The 24,477-nt window shown below is 43.3% G+C and overlaps 1 protein-coding gene across 1 annotated transcript; it reads right to left on the bottom strand.

Annotated features, from left to right (window-relative positions):
* Nucleotides 1–2,985: 2,985 nt before the first annotated feature.
* ZKSCAN2 (zinc finger with KRAB and SCAN domains 2) lies at nt 2,986–22,146 on the bottom strand. Its single transcript, XM_032243000.1, has 7 exons — nt 21,306–22,146; nt 19,779–19,965; nt 16,758–16,849; nt 15,963–16,089; nt 10,208–10,894; nt 7,360–7,830; nt 2,986–4,225 (listed from the first exon to the last, which is right to left on the bottom strand). The coding sequence occupies exons 1-7, from the start codon at nt 21,702–21,704 to the stop codon at nt 3,303–3,305; spliced, it is 2,886 nt and encodes a 961-aa protein (XP_032098891.1). The 5' UTR covers nt 21,705–22,146; the 3' UTR covers nt 2,986–3,302.
* Between the last annotated feature and the right edge of the window lie 2,331 nt (nt 22,147–24,477).

Raw genomic sequence — 24,477 nt, forward strand, 5'->3', positions numbered from 1 at the left:
TACAAGCCCAGTTTCCAAAATGCCTTTGATGATAGTGAAAAAAAAGTCAGTTTATACTGCTTTTCAAAAAGAGGATTTGACACAATTTCCAAAGAAATAAGATAAATTTAAATAAATATAGTTTGGGGTAGTTGGTTGAGGTGGGCTATAAGTTTTGTTGAGCTTTCCAGCAGCCAGAACAAAGAGAGAAAAAGCAGCTTAAGTTATAAAAATCACAGTGTTTATAATACATACATACAGATCTACACACATATATAGACATATGTGTGTTTGTGTGTGTGTGCATATATATATATATATATATATGCACACACACACATGTATACTGCGCTTAGGATCAAAGCTTTCCTTGGTACTGAGATCTAGAAAAAAACCTTTTTCTATGAATCTTCATAAAGGCAATGCTATGTGGTATAAAAGACACATTGATGAGAACATTGATTCATTCTGACTTACATGTACCGGGTGAAAAAAGATGAAATGAAGAGAGACAAGTAGTGTTGGTCTAGAACGGTGGGTGGACCTTCTATTTCTTCAGAACAAAGTTCATCAAACGTCCAGACAGCCTGTTTACAATTAGGAAAAGCGGTGGGGAACTCAAATTCCACCTCAGCTTGCTCCCAGGCATATGAGAATTAAATAGAATCAGTTTGTCCCACTAGAGAAGGAATGTGTCTTGACCCTTTCCTGCCACTGGGGAAGGTTGCCGTGAAGGTACAGAATACGATTCTGGGCAACTTAGCAAAACTCTTCTGCAAGTGAAGGTGATGTTCTCATGACTGAGCTCCTGGCCTTTTTTAACGGTCATAGTGTAAGTGGCCCTACCTTTTGCTGTGATACTTCCTCTATCAAACTGTGAGTTCCTTGAGTCCAGGCACCATGCCCCTTCATTCCTTTTTTTTTTTTTTTTTTTCTTTTTTTTTGAGACAGACTCTTGCTCTGTCACCAGGCTGGAGTGTAGTGGCGTGATCTTGGCTCACTTCAGCCTCCGCCTCCCGGGTTCAAGTGATTCTCCTGCCTCAGCCTCTCAAGTAGCTGGGATTACAAGCCTCCACCACCACACTTGGCTGATTTTTGTATTTTTTTTTAATAGAGACAGGGTTTCACTTTGTTGTTCAGGATGGTCTTGATCTCTTGACCTGATGGTCTTCCTGCCTCAGCCTCCCAAAGTGCTGTGATTATAGGCGTAAGTCACCACACCTGGCCCTCTTCGTTCCTTTCTGTATCCCTCACTGTGGCTAGAACATGGCCTTACATGTAACAGTGCTTCATATTTATGAATAAGTCATCTACTTTCCTGAATCATGCTTCAATATAATATCAATCCTGTATACATATTACTAAGTAGTGATTTCTATTAATGTGCATCTTCGCTAAAGCTGGAATTCCAGAACATCTACACAATATAAACACAAACCCACTGGCACCACACACATCTTACTGTGTTAGGCACACCACCAACATGGAACTGTATTTAGCATTAGAAATCTATAATTTAGACAACACAGAAAAATCAACCTATTGAGATGTGATCACAACATTTCCAACAAACATAAATCAGAAACATTTAGCAATTGTTTACCTGAGTCACCTGCCTTCCAACAGGCCATACCCTATTCTGGCACCTTAAATTAATTTTTTTCTACAGCGCCTATCCTCCTAGGTACTTTGATGAACAAGTTTCAAAAGATTGAAACATACTGAAAGGAAAAATGTCATCTCCAGATGGCTTCAAATAAGAGCATTTGACAAGAAAGGGAGAGATAAGAGCAAAATAATCACCTACAAACAGCCCTGACTCTGGTTCTCTTTCCACTAAACTTATGATTTCTCCCTTGCCAAAGCAAAGCCACCCTGGGTTACCTACATACTAAGGGAATAAATGTCACTGGCTCCATCCTGAAGCAAATGCTCCTGGAAAATAAAATTCCTGGGTTTCATCTGTAACTTCAAAAGTGAAGTAACCATCCCCCATCAGAACTTTTCCTTCAGTGTTTACTGGGTTACTGCAGGGAGTTCTCCAAGAGATTTTTCAGATGAACAGGTAAATGAGGAAAACGAAAACAGTGTTCTGGATTTCTGGATTCAAGTTTTTAAAAATGTTCCCACTTTTCACCCAGTGAGCTCTAGTTAGGTTTCTGATGTGGAGAACAGGGACTAGAAGCCTCAGGAATAGAGACTGGGAGATTTAACAGCAGGCCCTGAGAGCGCTGGTCTGAACTGAGGTGGCTCTCTGATCTACAGCAGGCCAAAAAAGTCCAACCAGTCTTAGAAATGTTTCAGGTGTCTATCACCTCTTCCCTATTCCCTTAAAGTTTTAGAAACACTATTAAAATATTATACTGCAGCGTGGGGGTGGGAGGTACAAAATATCCCAACATGTAAGTCACGTTCTAGATTAAGAGCCAGAAAAGTTAGACGATAGAACTAGAAAGTGTCTGAAATTTTGCTTTGCTTTAGTAAGACATACCATGAACAGGCCTCCTATTCCATCTGAGAAGGGCACAGTAACTCAGAAGAGGCCAGCAGGAGCACCCAGAGCAACTGAGAGGTAAGTGCAGGGCTATAAGAAACAGTACAAGGACCTGGGATTACTTAGAGGCCGAAGAAGCAGCAGCCAAGGGGACTGAAGTCTTCAGGTACAGAAAAGGATGGGGGGTGAAGAACTACTTCTCATCTCCATGGAGGGCAAGGCATTAGTAACAGGATTTTAGTGACAATACAGGGTTTCTGCCCTAGCTATTTGGATCCACTTCTTGACATGAAAAAAGGTACACTCTAACAGACTTCTGAGGAAAGCTATAAAATCTTCACTCTTCTTTTGTGGATATCTTCAAAACCAAGATGGATTTGATTAGTTCTGATCAGACTCCTCAAAGTTCTACCCAAATATGAGAATCTTATCAAGTTGCATCCAGGATCTCATGGAGTAGGTAACAACAACAAAAACACTTTTGGCATTTTTTATATCCTTGAAAACAACTGTCAACCACATGGAAGGATCTTGAATGTTGCCAAACTTAGCAATCCAGTTGCAGTGGCCTCAACATACTGAAGAGTATTCATTCTAAACTCAGACAATGTATCTTCTCCACATTCTTAAAGGAGAAGCTGAGACACAGAAGAAGAGGAACAGACTGATCAAGTTAGAGGCAGAGGTGAGAACAGGATGAAAATGTCTAGTTTATTTACATTCTCAAGTTTATCTTGGGAATTACACTCCATAGCTAAGAAAAAATTGCTTCCAAGAATGAGATTAGGGTAGGATGGCTAAAGGGGCGTTTAGGAAGACAAGATCATCATCAAAAAGTTTTCCTAAATTCATCAGTCTTTCCCTTATGTGGGTTCTCAGGGCAATACAGAGATGGAGGGTGCGGCAGAGGCTTTTCTCTCACATGAACTTCCCGGTGTTTGGTAAGAACAGAATTCTTACTGAAACGTTTGCCACATTGAGCACATCCATAAGGCTTTTCTCCAGTGTGTATTCTCCGATGTTCTCGAAATCTTGTACAGTTATTGAAACTTTTTTCACAGTCCACACATTTGTAGGGATTCTCCCCAGTGTGGACTCTCCGGTGGGCGCTGAAATGAGAACTGTTGGTGAAGCTTTTCCCACACTCTCCACACTGATAGGGCTTCTCACCAGTGTGGGTTCTCTGATGTATAATAAGACTAGAGCTTTGACTAAAGCATTTTCCACACTCTCCGCATCTGTAGGGTTTCTCTCCTGTGTGAATTCTCTGGTGGGCACCAAAATTTGAGGAGTCATTAAAGCTTTTCCCACAGTCAAGACATTTAAAAGGTTTTTCTCCTGTGTGGATTCTTTGGTGTCTGATCAGGCTCCTGCCTCTACCAAAGCACTTCCCACAGACGCCACACTTGTAAGGATTCTCCTTGTGGTGGGTCATCCGGCACATCAGACGAGCGCTCCTTCCAAAGCTTTCTCCGTATTTTAGAAGTCTGTAGGGTCTCTTCCCCACAAAAGGCCTCTGATGCACAACAGCTTTCCCTAAATCTCTAGGCTGAGACATCGGCTTTCCTTGTCTAATTCCTTGAAGATTTTCCCATTGTCTTCCTGAGATGCATTCCCTTTTACGATATTTGCCGGGGTCGGTATTCTGGGAAACAACTCTTTTAGACTTTTCTATTAATGCCCTATGCTGTTCCATGTCCTTATATACTATCTGTGTTGGATCCTCCTTGATGCTACTTCCAATTTCAAAATCTGAAAAAACAAAAGACAATACAAATTTCATACAAGTCTGATATTAACATCAACAACCTGGCCTGCAAGGCTTGATCAGTTATGATCTCCACACACTTCTCTAGTCTCAGATCCTGTGACTCTTCCCTGATTCATTCTACTGTATTTCTTTCCATTCATAAACAGGCCAATAACAGCCAGTACAGAGTAGACCTTCAGAAATGTTTCCTGGATTATAATCAAAGCCATGATTCCCCAACCATATCCCAACTGACATGGGGGCAACCTGGCTTATCTCCCTGAAGTTCACTCTAATTCATCCTATTTTCATTATTTCACCTCTATACTAAAGTACACTACACTTCACTGGTCTTTAGATTCTGACCAAGTCCAAGTTCCTTGAGAGACTTGAGGAGCTAAATTTCTCTATGTATCTAATCATATCCCAACCAAGAATGCTTTTTTCTCAAATGTTCTTCTTTCTTTGTTTCAGGCTGTCCCATAAACCACACTAACAGAAATCTTAATTCTCACTGCTCCCCAGATTGGAATTATTTTCTCACTCTTTTCATCTACATCCCACGTTCACTACAAGGTACATCTTGGATCCAGATTTTCTGTGAAGTTTTCTGGACAGAGAGCATGACATGGTAAGAGAGACAAGCTTTGGAATTACACAGCTCTGGGTCTGGTGCCATCTTGGTCAGTCATTAACTTTTATTATGGAAAACTCAAACACACAGAAAAGTCTGGAGAATAGTATGTATAAAAAGCTCCCACGAACCACTTAACTACATTTAACTATGACCTATGCATGGCCAGGCCCATTTCATTTCTGTTCCCTCACACTCTCTGCTCCCTCTACCCAGACTACTTTGAAGCCATTTCTAGACATCACATTATTTCATCCATAAACATTTCAAAAGCTGTGCAGCTTAGGCTCAATCCAGGCTGATTTGATACCAAATCCTTATTCTTAAGCATCTCCTCTCCGGACTTGTTTCTATTGCTAGTTTCAACATTACTTTCCTTTTACACCTTCAGTGGGAGCCACAGATAACTCTCAATTCCAAGTGAGGAGGCATGGAATGGGGAGAAGAGGGCACCAACAATCTAATCACTTAAATAAAAAGCCCTAACGATTCCATTTTTCACTTATTAGTACTTTTTTTTTGTCACCCAGGCTGGAGTGCAGTGGCATGATCATAGCTCATTGCAGCCTTGACCTCCCAGGCTCAAGTGATCCTCCAACCTCAGTCCCTCAAGTTGCTGGGATTACAGGAGCACACCACCACGCCCAGCTAACTTTTTAGTGTTTGTACAGATGGGGTCTACGTTGCCCTGGCTGGTCTCAAACTCCTGCGCTCAAGTGATCCTCCCACCTTGGCCTCTCAAAGTGTTAGGATTACAGGTGTGGGCCACCACACCTGGCCTGTCAGTACTTCTTTTGAAGTTTTCTGATTGAGTCCAACATTGTTCTGGGACTTGGAGGAAGACACAGTGTAACAGTTGGCACAGAGGAGCTTGATAATTTGATGATAGGTCTGGAGCTCACCTTAAAAACGATTCACAAGGACTTTGTTTCCAGAGTTATTAAAGCCAGGATTCTATAGGACTTAATTCAAGCCTTCATATATAATTTCCCATATTTATACTAAACTAAAGTCACTTGCTTCAATAAACTAGTCCTGAATTATCCCACATGTTCAACTGATGCCTGGGGGCTTAATGTAGTAATATGGGAAGATGGAGCTCCTGTTCTACAGGAGCTCACTGTGTCTGGAAGATCTTACATACAAAGTGTTCAGAGAGGGACAAAGTATGGGAGGTAAGAGAGAATTTGGACATGGAGATATGCAGAGCCGAAGACATTCAAGGTAGAGGGAACATCACAAGCTAACGTCTCGATGTCAAAGGGCTTGAGGTGCGTAGGAAGTAGCCAGTAGTTTTGCTTTGAATAAGCATAGAGTTGAGGAAGAAAATACTAACATGTAGGCTAGAAGAGTAAGATAGGCTCAGATCAAAAATGGCTGTGAAACCTTAGTAAAAGTATGGGTGGGGAAAACTGGTTTGGAGGCTTTTATAACAGTCTAGGAAAGAGAGAGAAGACTGAACTAGACAGTGGCTGATGGTAACTGAAGAGGTGACAGATAGACGTGACAGTCTGTAACAGTTGACAAAACATGTCATCTGCATGGATGTTAATGATGAGCAAGAAGGTGTCAAGATCATCTCTAAAGTTTTCAGTCTGGATGAGGGCAAGAGACCACAGGGAAGAACCATGGAGTGTTAAGGAAGAGGGTGATGTTAGTTTTGGACATCTTAAGCCTGAGTTACTAGTGAGAGGCCCACGAGGGCATAAGTCAGTGGGAAACATGCAGGTGGAGCTCAGGACCAGAATAGTCTCTCATGTTGTCTCTGCCTATCTTTTCTGTCTTGCACACCACACATAACTGTAAAATGTTATTGTTTTGTGCCTACTGACACACTTCCTTCACCCCAGTTTTTTCTCATGTGTAATTCCAAGTTTTTCTTCCCCATGGCATTTCCAGGAGATACAAAACACTGTCTGACCCATACCGACAAGAACCAAGGCTGAGATCCCAAGGACTGAGTTATTCCAATGTGAGTTTCTCCTTTGGATAGAAGAACCATGAGAACAGAAACTGTTTGTTTATTTTTTTCAGATGGAGTCTTACTCTGTTGCCCAGGTTGGAGGGCAGTGGCACAATCTTGGCTCACTGCAAACTGTGCCTCTGGGGTTCAAGTGATTCTCCTGCCTCAGCCTCCTAAGTAGCTGGGATTATAGGTGCCCACCACCATGCCTGGCTAGTTTTTGTATTTTTAGTAGAGACAGGGTTTTACCATGTTGGCCAGGCTGGTCTTCAACTCCTGACCCCAGGTGACCCACCTGCCTCAGCCTCCCAAAGTGCTCCCAAGGTGTGAGCCATCATGACTGGCCAGGAACTGTTTTATTCATTGCTATATCCCCTGTGCTTCAAGTAGCACAGGCACTCAAATATTTGTTGAATGAAAGAATATTCATGAGCTATAGCCAAGATATACTGATTTTTCAGTAAATAACACGTACTCCTCTTTTAGACTAAAACTCTTTGGTTTTGTCCCTTACCATTTGGGCTCTGCAGCAGACCCACCTGGATGTTCCTGGTATTCTGGCTCTTGTACAATTTCCTCCTCGCTCATTCTCTCACTGCAAGAGTCTTCTATTACTGCCTCCTGTGAGGTCTCTTCAGGTTCCCAGCCTGTAGGTTCCTGAGGTTCAACCTCAATACCTTCTCTTTCTTGCCTTGAAGGTGATGGGACTTCTTCTAGGGTGCTGGGGGAAGAAGCAGGTGCCCGAGAGTTAATCAGGGCATCCATCTCCTTGTAGAATGCACAGGACTCTAGCACGTGGCCATTTTTCACCTTGCGGTAACTCTTCTGAAGGCTTTTGAACTTGGTTCGGCACTGTTCTGGTGTCCGAAGGAAGCCGCACTCTCGAAGTTGTTCAGCTACAGCCCCATACAATTTGCTCTTCCGATGACAGGCTTGAAGTGCTTCGTAAAACCGAGTCTCACGGAGGATATCAAGAAAAGTCTTGGTTTCTTCATAGCCCCAGTGCACACCTGCCATGCGGGAATAAGGTTCACAATATAAGAAAGAAAAAAAGTCTGTAGCCTCCATACTATATGCATTACAAAAATGTAGAGGTTAAAAAAAAATCCCAATTACAGTGGCAATAGGAACTACCATATGCCTAGGAATAAGCTTTGCAAGAAATGAGAAAGTCTGTATAAAAATGTGCAATATCATAAAACTAGAAAAAAAGGAGACACTGTTTATGAATAGGAAGACTCAAATTGTACAGATACCATTTCTCATATGATTCTATAGTCAAAATCCCAATTGGATTTTTAAAATCGAAATTGGTAAACTAATTTTAAAGCTTATTTGGAAGAATAAAAATGCAGTCCCCCAAATCTGCCACTATTATGGTGATTAACTAAATGATTTAGTTCTCTAAAAGTGCCTTTCCAAAGTGGTTAAGAATAATGACTAGAACTTCCAATGGGAACTTTCCCCTCAAATTTCCTAGCACTCCTGTAGCCAGTCTTCCTTGAAGAGCAGAACTATGTTCAGAGTAGTTTTTCGATGTCATTGTGTGTTCTACTTTGAGATCAAATGATCTGCAAGACAAGATTATGTTCTGCATTTATAGCAGAATAAAACTTTTCAGGGCATGTCTAAATATAATTTGTAAGACATGCTTTTTGTATGTTTTGTAATCCATAGTGGGAAAAATCTCTATCCTCTATCTTACCAGGTGGCTCTTCCAGGCCTATGACTGGATTCCCATATTTGAGACCTCCCCAAGAGTCCCAGCCTGTTTATGGATTTTCTGATTGGTGAGACCTGTCTAGGCATAATGCTTCTTCCCATCTTAGCAGATGTTTACTTTTAATTTTTTTAGACAGAATCTCACTCTCTTGCCAAGGCTGGACTGCAGTGGCATGATCATGGCTCACTGAAGCCTTAACTCCTGGGCTCAAGCAATCCTCTCGCTTCAGCCTCCTGAGTACCTGGGACTATAGGAGTGTGCCACCATATCTGGCTGTTTTATTTTTTGTAGAGACCAAGTCTCGCTGTGTTACCCAGGCTGATCTTGAATTCCTGGCCTCAAGGCAGCCTACCAGCTCAGTCTCCTGAAGTGCTAGAATTACAGGTATGAACCACTGCATCCAGCCAGTTTCTTTTGAACAGTGGTAGTCATGAATATGTTCCTTAGCCTGATTTAGTTTTCCATTCTATGTAAGAATTTATAGGCTGGGTGTGGTGGTTCATACCTGCAATCCCAGCATTTTGGGTGGCCAAAGTGGGCAGATCATTTGAGGTTGGGAGTTTGAGACCAGCCAGGTGTGGCTAAGTTTTGGTGGTGGTGGGACCTGTAAGCATAGCTACTCAGGAGGCTGAGGCAGGAGAACTGCTTGAACCCATGCAGGAGGCAGAGGCTGCAGTGAGCTGAGATTGTGCTACTGCACTACAGCGTGGGCGACAGAGTAAGACACTGTCTCCAAAAAAAAAAAAAAAAAAAAAGCATTTATCTCTAGCTGGAGTAAAGAAACATTACTAATAACAGTGATACCAGGCAATGCCGTATTGTATTTTAGCATTTTAACAGTGCCTTCGTTTATATGATCCTATTTAACACTAATAACAACCCTACGAGGTATTCTTAGTCATATTTTACAGATGAGAAAATAGAAGCTCAAAGTAGTTAAGTGATGTGTCTACTGTCACACAGTTATTAACTGGTGATCTAATTCTGCATGTCTGAGTCACGAAATATTTAATACCAGTTTTCTTTTGCATGTTCTCTGTCTGCCTTTTTAATTTTAATGTCTCTGTATTATATCTAAGATGGATCTCTTATAAGCAATTAATGTCTGATAATCTTAGCCTTTTAAGTTTGTAATTAATGATATATTTGGATTTATATCTTATTTTTTTTCCATCTGACTAATATATTTTGTATTCTTTTTTCTCTCCTTTCTTGTCTTCTTTTAGATTAAGGAAAAAAAGTTTATTTCATTTTTAACTCTCTTTGAATCTGTTACATAATTTTTTACTGGTTATTTTAGATAATGTAATAATGCCCATTTGACATTACAATCCAGTACAACTGATTGCTTTATGCCAATTATCAGATAATAATAGATCCTGAGAACCCTTTAACTCCAATTATCTTCCTTCCACAAAGACCCAAATACTCAAAATCCATGCTGTGCTCTAAAGTGAAAATGACTCCTCCATCGCTGCTTGGAGCTGTCACTGTGATGCACTGGGGGCAGCACCAGAGAGCACTTCAGTTATGTGGCCACTGGACAGTGAAAGTGGTGAGGTGTGTGTAACAGCACCCCCTGGGTTTAGTCACTTCTGGTCTACTCCTTTTTCCACAAAACCACACATCTGTTTTCTTACCAGATAAAAAAGCACAATTCTTACCACTTAGGTTCTGAAACAAGACAGGGGCACCACGGATTTCAGACTTGCGGATAAATTCGACGCCTATTTCATCACCATCAGAATCTTCTGCGGCTTCCTCCTCCTCCTCCACCAAGCTGATGTGTTCGTTAGCACTGATTGCAATTCTCTTCAGTCTGGGGAGTGGTATCATCTCCTTTGGCTTATCAGTGGATGAAGCATGGGCTGCAGGGTTCAACAGAGCATCCATGTCCTCAAAGAAGGCGCAAGGTTCTAGCATGTGGCCATTTCTCACCTTTCGATAGCTTTTCTGGAGACTTTTGAACTTGGTTCGACACTGTTCTGGGGTTCGAAGGAAGCCACATTCTCGCAACCACTCAGCCACAGCACCATATACCTGGCTATTTCGGGGACAGGCTTGAAGTGTTTCATAAAAGCGAGACTCTTTGAGAATTGCCAGGAAAGTCTTCGTTTCCTCATAGCTCCAATGCACACCTGCTATCTTCTCATCTTCTAAACCCCACTGCTGCTGCTCTCTCCATGTTTTTCCTGCACTCCTTGCAGGGACCTGAATAGTATGAACTGACTTTTCCTTGATGTAGTTGCTTCGTAGGGTACTTTTCTTATTAGAGGAATGCAGGCCTAGAGTCCACGGCTCCTTTCTCTGTTCCAACCGGGTTATCCTGTTAGATGTAGACACTGTACTTCCTGTAGTAAAATAAATATATTTCATGGTAGATATAGAAGTCATTACTGCATGCCTCAATCTTCTGCTGTCGCATGCTCTCCTGGGCTGCTTGTTCACACCCAAACCTTCCTCAACTGTGACACTGCTTTACTTTTACATGACTTCCTGGTACAAACGTCTACTAACATACATGATTATTTTACTTCTCATGCATGTACCATTTCTTTTCTTATCTAGTTCTTACAGGAAAGCTTTTAAGGATAAGAATATATATTTTTAACCTTTGATTCTCTCTCAGTGGGTAACACTGTGTTAGGTTCAGGGTATGTTCCTACTCAGTATTTGTTAGTTATAAAATAAAGCGTATCTCTTCCCCACAACCCCTCCATGCCCACGCCAACATACATATATATATACACACTGGAACTATAAGAGATGAGAAGTCAAGAATTTTTTGTTATACTATATTACAAAGCTATAGTAATCAAGACAGTATGGCACTGGCATGAAAACAGACACAAAGACCAGTGGAACAGAATAGAAATCCATGCATATATGGCTAAACAAACTTTAACAGAGTGCCAAGAACACATCACTGGGAAAAGGTCATCTTTTCAATAAATGGTGCTGGGAAAACTGAATATCCAGATGCAAAAGAAACTGGACCCCTGTCTTACATGAGTCACAAAAATGAACTCAAATGGATTAAGCCTTAAATGAAAGACCTGAAACCATAAATCTCCTAGAAGAAAACACAGGGGATAAAGCTGCTTGACATGGGTCTTGGCAATAATTGTTTTGGATATGACATCAAAGCACAGGCAATGAAAGCAAAGATAAATGAGTGGGACTACATCAAACTATAAAGCTTCTGTACAGCAAAAAAACCTAATCCAAAACAACAACAAAACAGTCAACAAAGTGATGAAACAATCTATGGAACAGAAGATTTGCAAGCCACTTATCTGCTATGGGGTCATTATCTGAAATACACAAGGAACTCCTACAATTCAGTCGCAAAACAACAACAACAAACTAAACAAATAATCTCATTAAAAAATAAGCAAAGGACATGAATAGACATTTTCCCAAAGAAGACATACAAATGGCAAATAGGTACATGAAAAGGTACTCAACATCACTAATCATCAGGGGAAATGCAAACCAAAGCCACAACGAGATATCACCTTTCAGAATGGCTATCGTCAAGGAGACAAAAATAAGCAGTGTTGGTGAGAAGAAAATGAAACCTCTGAATACTGTTGGCAGGGCTGTGAATTGGGAAGAATCATCATGGAAAACAGTGCAAAGGTTCCACAGAAAACTAAAAATAGAATTACCACATGATCCAGTAATCCTGTTACTGAGTATATATGCAAAGGAATTAAATTCAGTATGCCAAAGAGGCACTACCATGTTAACTGCAGCATTATTCATATATAGCTAAGATATGGAAACAACAAGGAGGCTGAATGGATAAAGAAAACGTGGTCTAGGCAGGGTGCAGTGGCTCATACCTATAATCCCGGCACTTTGGGAGGCCAAGGAGGGCGGATTATGAGGTCAGGAGTTTGAGACCAGCCTGACCAACACAGTGAAACCCTGTCTCTACTACAATACAAAAAATTAGCTGGGTATAGTGGTGGGCACCTGTAATCCAGCTACTTGGGAGGCTGAGGCAGAAGAATCACTTGGACCTGGGAGACAGAGGTTGCAGTGACCTGAGATTGCGCCACTGCATTGTAGCCTGGGTGACAGTGCGAGACTGCATCTCAAAAAAAAAAAAAAAAAAAAATGTGGTCTATATACAAAATGGAATACTATTCCACCTTAAAAACGAAGAAGATTCTGCCTTTTGCAACAATATGGATGGAGAACATTATGTTAACTAAGGTAAGCCAGGCACAGAAAAGACATATATCACGTATCTCACTTTTTTGATGGAATCTAAAAGTCCAACTAATAGAAGTAGAGAGTAGAAGGCAGTTACCAGAAGCTGGGCGAGGAGAAGGGAGGATGGTGAAAGTCGAGATTTGATCAAGGGGTGCAAAATTTCAGTTAGATGGAAGGAATAAACTTTAGCAATCTATTATATAGAGTAGTGACTATAACATGTAGTAATGCTTTGTCTATTTTAAAATTGCTAAAAGAGTAAATTTATTTTTTGAGAGAGTCTCACTCTGTTGCTTAGGCTGGAGTGCAGTGGCACAATCTCGACTCGCTGTAACCTCTGCCTTCTGGGTTCAAGTGATTCTCCTGCCTCAGCCTCCAAGTAGCTGGGATTACAGGTGCCTGCTACCACACCTGGCTAATTTTTGAATTTTTAGTAGAGAAGGCATTTTGCCACATTGGCTAGGCTGGTCTCAAACTCCTGACCTCAGGTGATCTGCCTGCCTCAGCCTTCCAAAGTGCTGGGATGACAGGTGTGAGCCACTGTGACTGGCCTAAAAGAGTAGGTTTTAAATATTTTCACCATGGCAAAATAGCTATGTGAGGTGATGGTTTTTTTTTTTTTTGATACAAAGTCTTGCTTTGTTGCCCAGGCTGGAGTGCAGTGGCTGGATCTCAGCTCACTGCAACCTCCGCGTCTTGGGTTCAAGTGATTCTCCTGCCTCAGCCTCCTGAGTACCTGGGATGTGGTTTCAGTATGTTGGCCAGGTTGCTCTCGAACTCCTAGCCTCAGGCAATCTACCTGCCTCGGCCTCCCAAAGTGCTGGGATTACAGGTGTGAGAAACTGCACCTGGCTGAGGTGATGGATTTGTTAATTAGCTTGATTTAGTAACTCCTCAATGTGAACATGTATCAAAACATCACACTGTATCCCATAAACATATATAATTATTTGTCAATTAAAAAAAGACAAATGATAACAAGGTTGTGGAGAAAAGGGAATCCTTGTGCACTGCTGGTGGGAATGTAACAGGTACAGCCATTATGGAAAACATTAGGAAGGCTCCTCAAAAAATCAGAACTACAATATGATCCAGCAATCCCATTTATATTATATATCCCAAGGAGACAAAATCAGCATCTCGAAGAGACAGCTGCACTCCTGTGTTCACTGCAGCATTATTCACAAGAGTCCAGACATGGAAACAACCCAAGCATCTGCTGACGAATGAATGAATATTGAAAGTGTGAAAATACAGGAAAAAAAAATGAAGTACTAGTCAGTCATAAAAAAGGAGGAGGCCGGGCACAGTGACTCATGCCTGTAATCCTAGAACTTTGGGAGGCCGAGGTGGGTGAATCACAAGGTCAGGAGTTCGAGACCAGCCTGACCAACATGGTGAAACCCTGTTTCTGTTAAAAATACAAAAATTAGCCAGGTCTGGTGGCAGGCGCCTGTAGTCCCAGCTACTCGGAACGCTGAGGCAGGAGAATTGCTTGAATCTGGGAGGTGGAGGTTGCAGTGAGCTGAGATTGCACCACTGTACTCCAGCCTGGGTGACAGAGCAAGACTCCATCTCAAAACAAAAATAAGAAGGAAATTATGCCATTTGTGACAACACAGATGAACTTGGAGGGCACTGTGCTAAGTGAAGTAAACCAGATAGAGGAAGACTAATATGATCTCACATGTGGAATCTAAAATGCTGAGCTTGCAGAAAGAGAGAAGAGAGTAGTGGTTGCCAGGGGCTTGGGTAAGGGGAGATATTGGTCAAAGGGTATAAGCTTTTGGTTATAAGATTAATACATTCTAATTATACAGCATGATGGTTACAGTTAATAATGCTATAGTGTATACTTGAAGTTTACTAAGACAGTAGATCTTAAATGTTCTCAACACACACGTACACAACTCTGTGAGGTGATGGATGTGTTAACTCAAATATGGTAATTATTTTACAATGTATATGTACATAAAATCAAGTGGTAATATGACATTCTTAAATATACACAATTTTATTTGCACATATAGATGTAGATATATTTTTTTGTTTTGTTTTTTTTGAGACAGAGTTTCACTCTTGTTGCCCAGGCTTGAGTGCAATGGTGTGATCTTGACTCATCGCAACCTCCGCCTCCTGGGTTCAAGCTATTCTCCTGCCTCAGCCTTCCAAGTCCCAAGTAGCTAAGATTACAGGCATGTGCCACGATGCCCAGCTAATTTTGTATTTTTAGTAGAGACGGGGTTTCACCATGTTGGTCAGGCTTGTGTTGAACTCCTGACCTTGGGCGATCTGCCTGCTTTGGCCCTGCAAAGTGCTAGGATTACAGGCGTGAGCCACTGCACCTGGCCTTATTTGCATATATTTAATAAATATTAAATTTATTTATACCCCAATAAAGCTGAAAAAAAATTTGGCAGAAGAACCTAAATTGCAAACAAAAACTTACAGGAACCCACAAATACATATATCAAAGAAATAAAATCCAATTGTTTTGCTTAAGGAGGTTGTGGGTGGGGGGAAAAAAGCCTTACAACTTATTATAGCTTTGTGGTCCTGAGACACATCAAAGATGTCTTTCTCTGCAAAAGAGACTGAAAGCCACTCTTCCATTACATGAAGGGGAAAAATAATCTGTGACTTCACATTTGAAAATTATTGGGACAAATATATTTTCATAAGTATTTATCGAAAACAAAATATTTCATTAATAAAATATTTCATTAATTTAAAAAAAGAACTTCTGGAGACATTTTGGTAAGGTTAATAGGAAAGAGTTGTTAAGAATAGAAAGCAAATTGAGAATTTGCTAGCTTAGAATACAAAAAGAGATGAACATCTTGTAAATTTGAATCCTAGCTACGTTGCTTACTTTCCTTTTTGACTAGGGAAAGTTTCTTAAGCTCGCAAAGCCTCAGTTTCCTAGGGAATAATACCATTTACTGTACTATCCCATTTTATAGAATACAAATATGATAGTCATATATAACTCCTCTCTAATGTCTTAATCACTAAATTGTGATTTTTTTACTGGAAGAAGGAATGGGTGAGGGAAGAGAACCTGGCTAAGTGATTACACTAGACAATCCTTAGAGATCCTTTAAGTGTTAACATTTATACCTATCTTCTAATCAGTAGATATGAATATATTAGAAAGCCCCAAGTCTTTTATTTGGAAAGGGGAGGAGTCCTTACCCAGGGAGACCACGTTCCCAACGTTTTCCTTCCTGAAATCTCGGTAGAGGCCCCTGTGGGCAGAAATCTGATGCACACTCTTTTTGTAGGAAAAGCCTCTTGCCACGTGGACATCTTTCACAGGTTCCTGTAACAACACTAACATCAATGACTACCAAGATAACTGCACAGGTCTTCAAAGGATGAATAATCATGGATGAGGCAGAGAGGGACCCTAAAGAAGAACTGAAATCAAGGAACAAGTGGATAGTATGTGCCAAATGAAGCAGAAGATAAAGCATCATAAAATGACAAGATAAGCAAGATGATACAGCAAGAAGTCTCATTACTCAGAAGACTGAATCTCATCTTATGGGGAAAAGGAATAAAGGGGAAAAAGTCTCTTGTGGGGAGTATACAAATCTGAGGACAGTGAAGGCACAGAAAGGCATTGTGCTAAACACCCTCGTAAGGAAGGCCAGAGAAGATAATTATGACCGGGCATGGTGGCTTACACCTGTAATCCCAGCACTTAAGGAGGCCGAGGTGAGCAGGTCACTTGAGGTCAGGAGTTTGAGACCAGCCTGGCCAACATGGTGAAACACCATCTTTACTAAAAATACTAAAACTTAGCTGGGTGTGGTGGCGTGCACATGTGGTCCCAGCTACTCAGGAGTCTGAGGCAGGAGATTCATTTGAACTTGGGAGGCGAAGGTGGTTGCAGTGAGCTGAGATCGCACCATTGCACTCCAGCGTGGGTGACAGAGTGAGACTCCATCTCAAAAAAAAAAAAAGACAATGACAATTACAATGTACCTGGGACCCAGTAGGAAGCCGTGTGGTTGTCACTTCCTGATCTAGGATGTTCCATTCATCAGCAAGGGCAGGAACCCAGGGAGAAGGCCGAGCTGTAAGAATAGAAAGAAATGATTAGCATTCCGGGCTTTGATCCTTTAATTCATGTGGTCTCTTTTTAAGAGATGGGTATGTATTGAAACACCAGCAAATATAAATTGACCGTTTTCTCTGTGAGTTCAGAACAATGCCCAAAATCACAGTACCCTAAAGCTGGGATCACAACCTTGACTGCTTTCTGGGGGGTAAGCAGGTAAAGTACAAGATTGAAGGGGGCCAGGAAAGGACTGTAGGAACTGGAGAGCACATATCTGATTGAAAGGGCACAGCCAGTGCTCAGGTCCTGCTCATGTCTCAGTGTTAGACTATGGCTCTGGTACAGCCAGAGCTTCTCCTTTTTTCTTTCTTTCTTGAGGCAGGGTCTGGCTCTGCTGTGCAGACTGGGGTGCCCTGGTGTGACCATAGTTCACTGCAGCCTCCAACTCCGAGGTTCCGGTGATCCTCCCAAAGTGCTGGGATTACAGGTGTAAGCCACGGCACTCGACCCTACCTTTTTTCCAGAGAAGCCAGAAATCTAAACTTTATGTGAAATCTCAGAAGTCTTAAACTTTGATAATTAAAAACAAACACAAAACCCTCAAACAGAAACTCTTTATAGGGGTAACAGTCTGGCTTGGCATGCAAGTTACCAGCTTGCAATCCCTAGTATAAATGAATCCCCTAAGAGTGAATATTGTCCTAAGAAATGAGCATATAGATAGATACATGGTAATGGACACTATAGGCAAACACACCCTTCCAAGGGTGGAAGAAAGATATATAAATTTATATATAGCACAATCTGTGGTCTAGCTTCTTCTCTGGAACATCTTAGGAAAACATCAAGAATAACTATCACTTGTGACCAACAACTCAAAAGCTTGCTCCGCTACTTTCTACAGAAGGAAATCAAGTCATTTCCTTGGAAACATTGTATTTCCTGAGGCACACATGGCTGAAATTAGTTTCCTTAAATTCACCTTTCTGAGGTATCTAGCCCTCAAATTTCGTCCTTCATTCCCCCAATTAGTATTCAACTTTTCCACTTTTGGAATTCCTTATCACTCTGGGATGGCAAAACCCAGAAACAGCATGAATAGGTATTTGACAGACTTAAGCTTAAGTCACTGGGGCCATCTAATCCATGTGAGCAAGGGAGCTTTGATGCTAATGAACACACTCTGGGTGATTCATAAACCACGAACATTTGCAATAAATTCCATCATAATATGAATTTGGGGAGGCATAAAAAAGTATAGTAAGTAGTTCCAAATCTTGCCTCTCAGTAAAGGGCTGTGTAAGTCAGACAAACTTGAGGTTTAAAAATAATTGTGCCATTCTGGGAAAAAGGAAACTAACATTTATTCAGCACTATTACGCACTGGCTCCTTTAAGCTGCCTCATTTAATCTCCACTAATGGCCTTGCTATTTCCCTTTTAGAGATGAGAGGACCAGGTGTGGAGAGGCTCATGCCCGTAATCCCAGCACTTTGGGAGGCCAAGGCAGGCAGATCACCTGTGGTCAGGAGTTCAAGACCAGGCTGGCCAACACGGTGAAACCCCGTCTCTACTAAAAATATAAAAATTAGCCAGGCGTGATGGCACATGCCTGTAATCCTAGCTACTTGGGAGACTGAGGCACGAGAATCGCTTGAACCCGGGTGGTGGAGGTTGTGGTGAGCCAAGATCATGCTACTGTACTCTAGCTTGGGTGACAGAGCAAGCCTCCACCTCAAAGAAGAAGTAAAATAAAGTTGAGAGAATGGAAAGTTTGAGAGATATCCTGACCAAGGCCACATAGATAAAAAATGGCAGAGCTAGGTTCTGAATCTAGGTTTGTCTGGGTCTAAAGGCTAAGCTCTTAGCCTCTGTGCATTAATGCTCCTTTCCATATTATTTGCCTAAGATCACAGAGAAAGGGTGGCAGAGACAAGATGTAAGACTTTTGACAGAAGGTCCAGTGATCTTTCCATTCTTCTCTTTAAGTCTGAGATGACGCCACACTTCAAGAGATGGAGAGATCACTGTGGACTGAGAAGGACAGCATATTCATTTCCTAGTATTGGACCTGATTCATTAATGTGCAGGACAGCTATGAATGTCAGTGGTCCCTTCTCTGTGAAGTCTTAATGTTTATCTCTCTCGTATGCCATTTCTGTGATGCCTTGAGTCAAATTTTGAACACAAATGTCTTGTTCCCTTCCAAAAGGTTTTTTGACTTTACATATAGTCAGCTAAGAGCACATACACATGGCAGGACTAAAAAACACAAGATGATTGTAGAATGCAGACCTTATTTAATTTAATTTAATTTATTTTTTTTTAGAGAAATGGGTTTGTCTCATTATGTTGCCCAGGCTGATCTTGAACTCCTGGCTTCAAGAGTTCCTCCTGCCTTGGCCTCCCAAAGTGTTGGGATTACGGAGTGGGCCACTATGCCAAGCCATTGAGAATTTAAATAACACCACAAGATCTCAAAGCTGGCTCAGGCAATCTAAGTTTCCCCAGTTTGGATTCATTTGTTTATTTATTTTTTTGAGACAGAGTCTCACTCTGTCACCCAGGCTGAAAATACAGTGGTGTGATCACAGCTCACTAAAGCCTCAACCTCCTGTGCTTAGGCAATCCTCCTGCCTCAGCCTCCTGAATAGCTGGGACTAGGTGAATACGTGTATGCCCTCACACCCTGCTAATTTTTTTTTGCAATTTTGTAGAGACTGGGTTTTCCCATGTTGCGCAGGCTTACTTCCCATCTTTAAGATTCGTTTTTACTTACATTGCACATGTTCCTAATTCTTGAAGTTAATGAAGCCTTTCTTCTTCAATACTCTTATTTCAAATATGTATCTAGGGGGCCCTCCACTGAGCATTCACAGTGCTGGGGGTACCGTAGAAATCTGCCCCAGCTTCTCCACTGGGCATGCTCCGAGCCTTCCCTCTTACCATTCTTGGGTAAAGGCCGATGTTCTCGCTTTCGGTTCAGCTGTTCCTGGTGTCCTGAGTGGAGGCTTCCAGCTTCCTCCCGAGACACCACACTGGATTGGGTCTCTACCTGTTCTGGCTGGAAGTCAGCCACCTCCCACACTGCTCCAAGTGGGGCGTGCTTCTCTGGGTGCACAGGGCTGCTGACCTGCGAAATGAAGTCAATACCATAAGAGGGAGTATAACAGGCCCACATCAGGGCAAAATCCTCCCAGGAAAGACATCAAAGAAGGACAGAGACATGAGAATAAATGAAAATTCCACTCTACTCCCAATGGAGTCACTGAGAGCGCTGGGCTGAGAGTATTGTCCAGCAGTCTGGATATAAGGGAACAGAAGAGTATTCTTCTTTTTTCTTTTTGAGACAGAGTTTCACTCTTGTTGCCCAGGATGGAGTGCAATGGCACGACCTCGGCTCACTGCAACCTCTGCCTCCCAGGTTCAAGCGATTCTCCTGGCTCAGCCTCTCAAGTAGCTGGGATTATAGGCATGCACCAACATGCCCAGCTAATTTTGTATTTTTTTTTAATAGAGATGCGGTTTCACTATGTTGGTCAGACTGGTCTTGAACTCCTGACCTCAGGTGATCAACCCGCCTCTGCCTCCCAAAGTGCTGGGACTACAGGCATGAGCCACGCCTGGCCAAAATAGTCTTTACTAATAAACAGAGGGGAAATCTGTCAGGAGTGAAAGAGCCTCCTTGTTGCTAGAATAGATATTTGACTCCTTATGTCTGTTAAATTCGCAGAGAAGTAAAAGTTACCAGGACATGAATATGTTCACTAGTGAACTGAAAACTTACAAAAATTAATCCTCATATCTGTCTATCCCTGACCAACACAGCAACCTACTGATATAGATCTATACACAATGCAAGTCCAGCGCAAGGTGAAACTGCAAATCTTGCAAATGCTGCAGGATTCCCCGAGATTCATGAAAGGGAGGTTGAAGAACAACTAGAAGGGCATGCAAGCCACTGGGAAATGAAGATGTGGCAGTTAGACTGGAGAAGAGTGACAGAAATGATGGCATGAGAGCACTTCAGAAGACACTGAGTGGAATAGTAAATGCTTGGAGAGGGCTCTGGGATTACAGATGATGTCTTTTTTTTTTGAAGGGGGAGCAGAATAGCCTTTTTTGATCAAAATGTGTAAGTGAACCTCTGTGAAGCAAAACGATATTGTTCTCTCATATTGTTTTAGTGCAAACATGCGAAAGATGAAATCAAATGCTTAGGTGAAAAATGTTGGGTTCCAATTGCAAGATAATATTTCTCCAAAGCTTTTGTTTTTGTATTTCATTTGCATTTGCAATTCTGATCCCCTTTTAAATAGAGTCACTTAAGAGTGAAAAGACCTCCTTTAAAGGGTCTTTTATTAGTACGATATATCTTTCTCTGAAGAGCACTTCTTTCTGCAATACATCCCTACCCACGTCTTTCCCATTCCCTTTTTTCTAAGTACAAAAATGTGGAAAATCCTCTCTCACCTGCTGCCTTAGTCTTCCAGTCTCTCTCTCCAAATGCACTACCAGGGCCACAGCTTCCTCTCCACTTTGCGGACACTGCTTCTGTGCCCAAGCCTGAATCTTCTCTGGTAAAATGGTGAGAAACTGCTCAATCACCAGCAGCTCAAGTATCTGCTCCTTGGAACGCATTTCTGGCTTTAACCACCGGCAGCAAAGTTCCCAGAGTTTACTGAAAGCTTCATGGGGTCCAGTCACATCCTCATAACAGAATTGCCTGAAGCATTTGCGGAAGGTCTCGGAGCTATCCGACCCTTCCAGAATGGGCTCTGATGCCCACTCGGGGTCCTTTTCCATCTTCATTATTAGGCATCCCTCAACCTCCAGGGGTGCGTCGATCTGAGAGTCGAGGGCTACAGCCATGCTGCAGCCCAGGGGTCAACTTCACGTGTAGCTCAAGGTGGGGGCCCAAAGAAGACTCCAAGCGCTTTCTACTTAATGTTCCTGGGAGTGTGCTAAGACAGGGAGGTAAAAACGGCCGGGTCAGCAGGAACAGGGTACTTCAGGCAGATTAATCAAATCTATCCCAGGCCCTTGAAAAGGTGAATGTATACCCTAAGATGCAAAAGCCCAGCCTCTTCTCCAAACAAGATGTGACCCCGCAATGTGGTTTTCCGGGGTGTATCCCTTTTAGTGCAAAGTCGAACCCGGGAGGCTGGAAGACTGGGAGAAAAATCAAGCAGGTTAAGGAAAGGATGAGCGGAGGCGGACAGCGGGCCGGGAGGGGGTGTGTCCGCTACCCCGGGGTCGGGCTCCGAGAGGCTAGGCCCCGAGTGGGTGGGGCCGGATGTGCAGGCCCCGCCCGGTGCCGGGTTCCGGGCCCAGGTCACGGTCGCACGCCCAGGCCGCTACGGAGGCCGCTACGGGTGCCGCTGGAGGTCGGCGGAGTCCGAAAGCGGCACCGGGCTCTTCGGGCCCACGGCGACCCCGACAGTCCTCAGGAAACCTGTGCCTGCCGAAAAGGCTGCAAAAACCGTTCCGCCCGGAGGGGAGAGAAGCAGCGGGCCGAAGCCAGACCTCGCAGGGGACGACGGCCGGCTCCTCGCGTTCGGCCTCGTCCACTCGGCCCGCGGAGAGCGCGGGGTGCGCTGGGAGCCGCAGCCACGCATGCGCCGCCCGCCACCGAGCGCCGCGGGGCCCGCGAGAGGCGTCCTCACGGGCGAGGAGCTGGGGCGGGCGGGTGGTGCGGTGGACTCTCGCGAGAGCATGCGGCACGGCAATTCGGCGCTGAAGGATTTGAGGACTGTGGAGGGGCGCGGAGGGTCCTTCCTAGGCGGAGGGACACAGAGGGATTCGAAGGCACCGGCCATCGCAGGCAGTGGAACAGCATGGAAGCTGGAGGCGAGTCCCGCTTCAGGCGGAGAATCCTGAGGTGGAGGAGCACCCGGTCACCGATGCCTGGCTGCAGGGGAAGGAGGGCACGGGAGCGGGGACTTGTTTGTCTGGTGGAGGGACACTGCGTTCGGGCGGAGGGATCTGTGTCGTATTCCCGGCCCGGGGATGCGCTCCAGAGCGGTGCGGGTTCTTTCGCTTGCGGAGGCACACGGCTCTCTCTCGTTCCTGCCTTGCGGAAGGATCTGTGCGTGGCCCAAGCTCTGGGGCTTCCTGTTGCATCTGGCGTTGGGGAGGTCGATGTGGATGACCCTGATCAGTTGGGGTCAGAGGGGTCTCGGGGTCAGGGTTCAGGGTTCAGCCAGTCAGTTCCCAGCTTGCTCCCTTGTGGTGCTGCTCTTGGTCCCGAAATCATTGAGCCGGCGTGCCCTCTCTTGAGCACCTACTATGTGCCATGTTGCGTTTTGGGCACTTGGCAGAGGCAACAGTGTCACCAGGGGATGCTGGTTACCCTCAGAGCGGCTATTGCCTGTCCAGTGTTGCAGAGCCAGGGCAGTGCAGCCTTCATTCATTGGTCATGGAACTGGAGAAGGGGAGCGTAGCTCGCAAATCAACCTCTCAGCCCTTGAAAACTGGGAAGTTACAGGTAGGAGCCTGTTTTGACGAAAAGTAAAACTCTGTAAAATATTTGAAGATTCTGAGCCAAATAGGAGTGACCATGGCCCATGACACAGCCCTCAGGAGGCTCCTGAGAACATGTGCCCAAGGTTGCTGGGGTGCAGCTTGGTTTTATACGTTTTAGGGAGACATGAGACATCAATCAGATACATTTAAGAAATACATTGGTTTGGTCCAGAAAGGCGGGACTACCTAAGGGGGAGGGGGCTTCCCGGATACAGGTAAATTTATACATTTTCCAGTGACATTTGGTTGAGTTTGTCTGAAGACCTGGGATTGATAGAAAGGAAGTGTTCAGGTTAGGATAAAAGACAGTGGAGACCAGGGTTCTTTTGAAGTCTTATAGTGGCTGCCCTTAGAGATAATAGATGACAAATGTTTCCTATTCAGATCTTCAAAAGGTGTTAGACTTTTAGTTAATCTCTTTAGGATTGGGAGCGTCTGGAGGAAAAAGATCTAGAGCTATGTTAATAGATGTTCTTTAAAGATACGCATTTTCCCCCACAAAGGATAGCTTTTGGGGTAAAATGCTGTCCTTTTTGTGGGAAGTTGCAAAACATGGCAAAGAAACATGTTTTGGGGTAAAATATTTTGACCTTCTTCTTTGTCATGTAGCATTATGCCAGAGTCAGATTGGAAAGCAAGTCACATATGGGGTAAATAAAACCTATCTGATGAGAATTTATGGTTTGTAGGGGCATGACTCCCCAGATCCCTTAGATAGAAATTTGGGCAAGATTAAAAAAATAAGAGCTTAGGCTGGGCACGGTGGTTGGTGCCTGTAATCTCAGCACTTTGGGAGGCCAAGGCAGATGGATCACTTGAGGTCAGAAGTTCCAGACCAGCTTGGCCAACATGGTGATACCCCATTCTACTAAAAACGAAAAAAATTAGCTTGGCATGGTGATGCATGCCTGTGATTCCAGCTACTCGGTAGGATGAGGTATGAGAATCGCTTGAATCCGGGAGGCAGCGGTCACAGTGAGCCGAGACCATGCCATTGCACTCCAGCTTGGGTGACAAAGTGAGACTCTGTGTCAAAAACAAACAAAACAGAAAAATACAGTAAAATCAGAGCTTAGTCCTCAGGTGTCCTTAATGAAGGGACAGGGCATTGAGAGTAAGG

This window comes from Sapajus apella, unplaced genomic scaffold (assembly GCF_009761245.1).
Source record: "Sapajus apella isolate SASKATOON/1434 unplaced genomic scaffold, GSC_monkey_1.0 scaffold51, whole genome shotgun sequence".
NCBI classification, from domain to species: Eukaryota; Metazoa; Chordata; class Mammalia; order Primates; family Cebidae; genus Sapajus; species Sapajus apella.

Excerpts from the sequence above, each read along its gene's own strand:
- ZKSCAN2 (XM_032243000.1), bottom strand. The coding sequence starts at position 21,704 with ATGGCTGTAGCCCTCGACTCTCAGATCGACGCACCCCTGGAGGTTGAG. Across the intron at positions 16,850-19,778 it reads TCGGCCTTTACCCAAGAATG|CTCGGCCTTCTCCCTGGGTT; the intron begins GTAAGAGGGAAG and ends CTATTCTTACAG. Across the intron at positions 10,895-15,962 it reads TGGGAACGTGGTCTCCCTGG|GAAGTACAGTGTCTACATCT; the intron begins GTAAGGACTCCT and ends ATTTTACTACAG.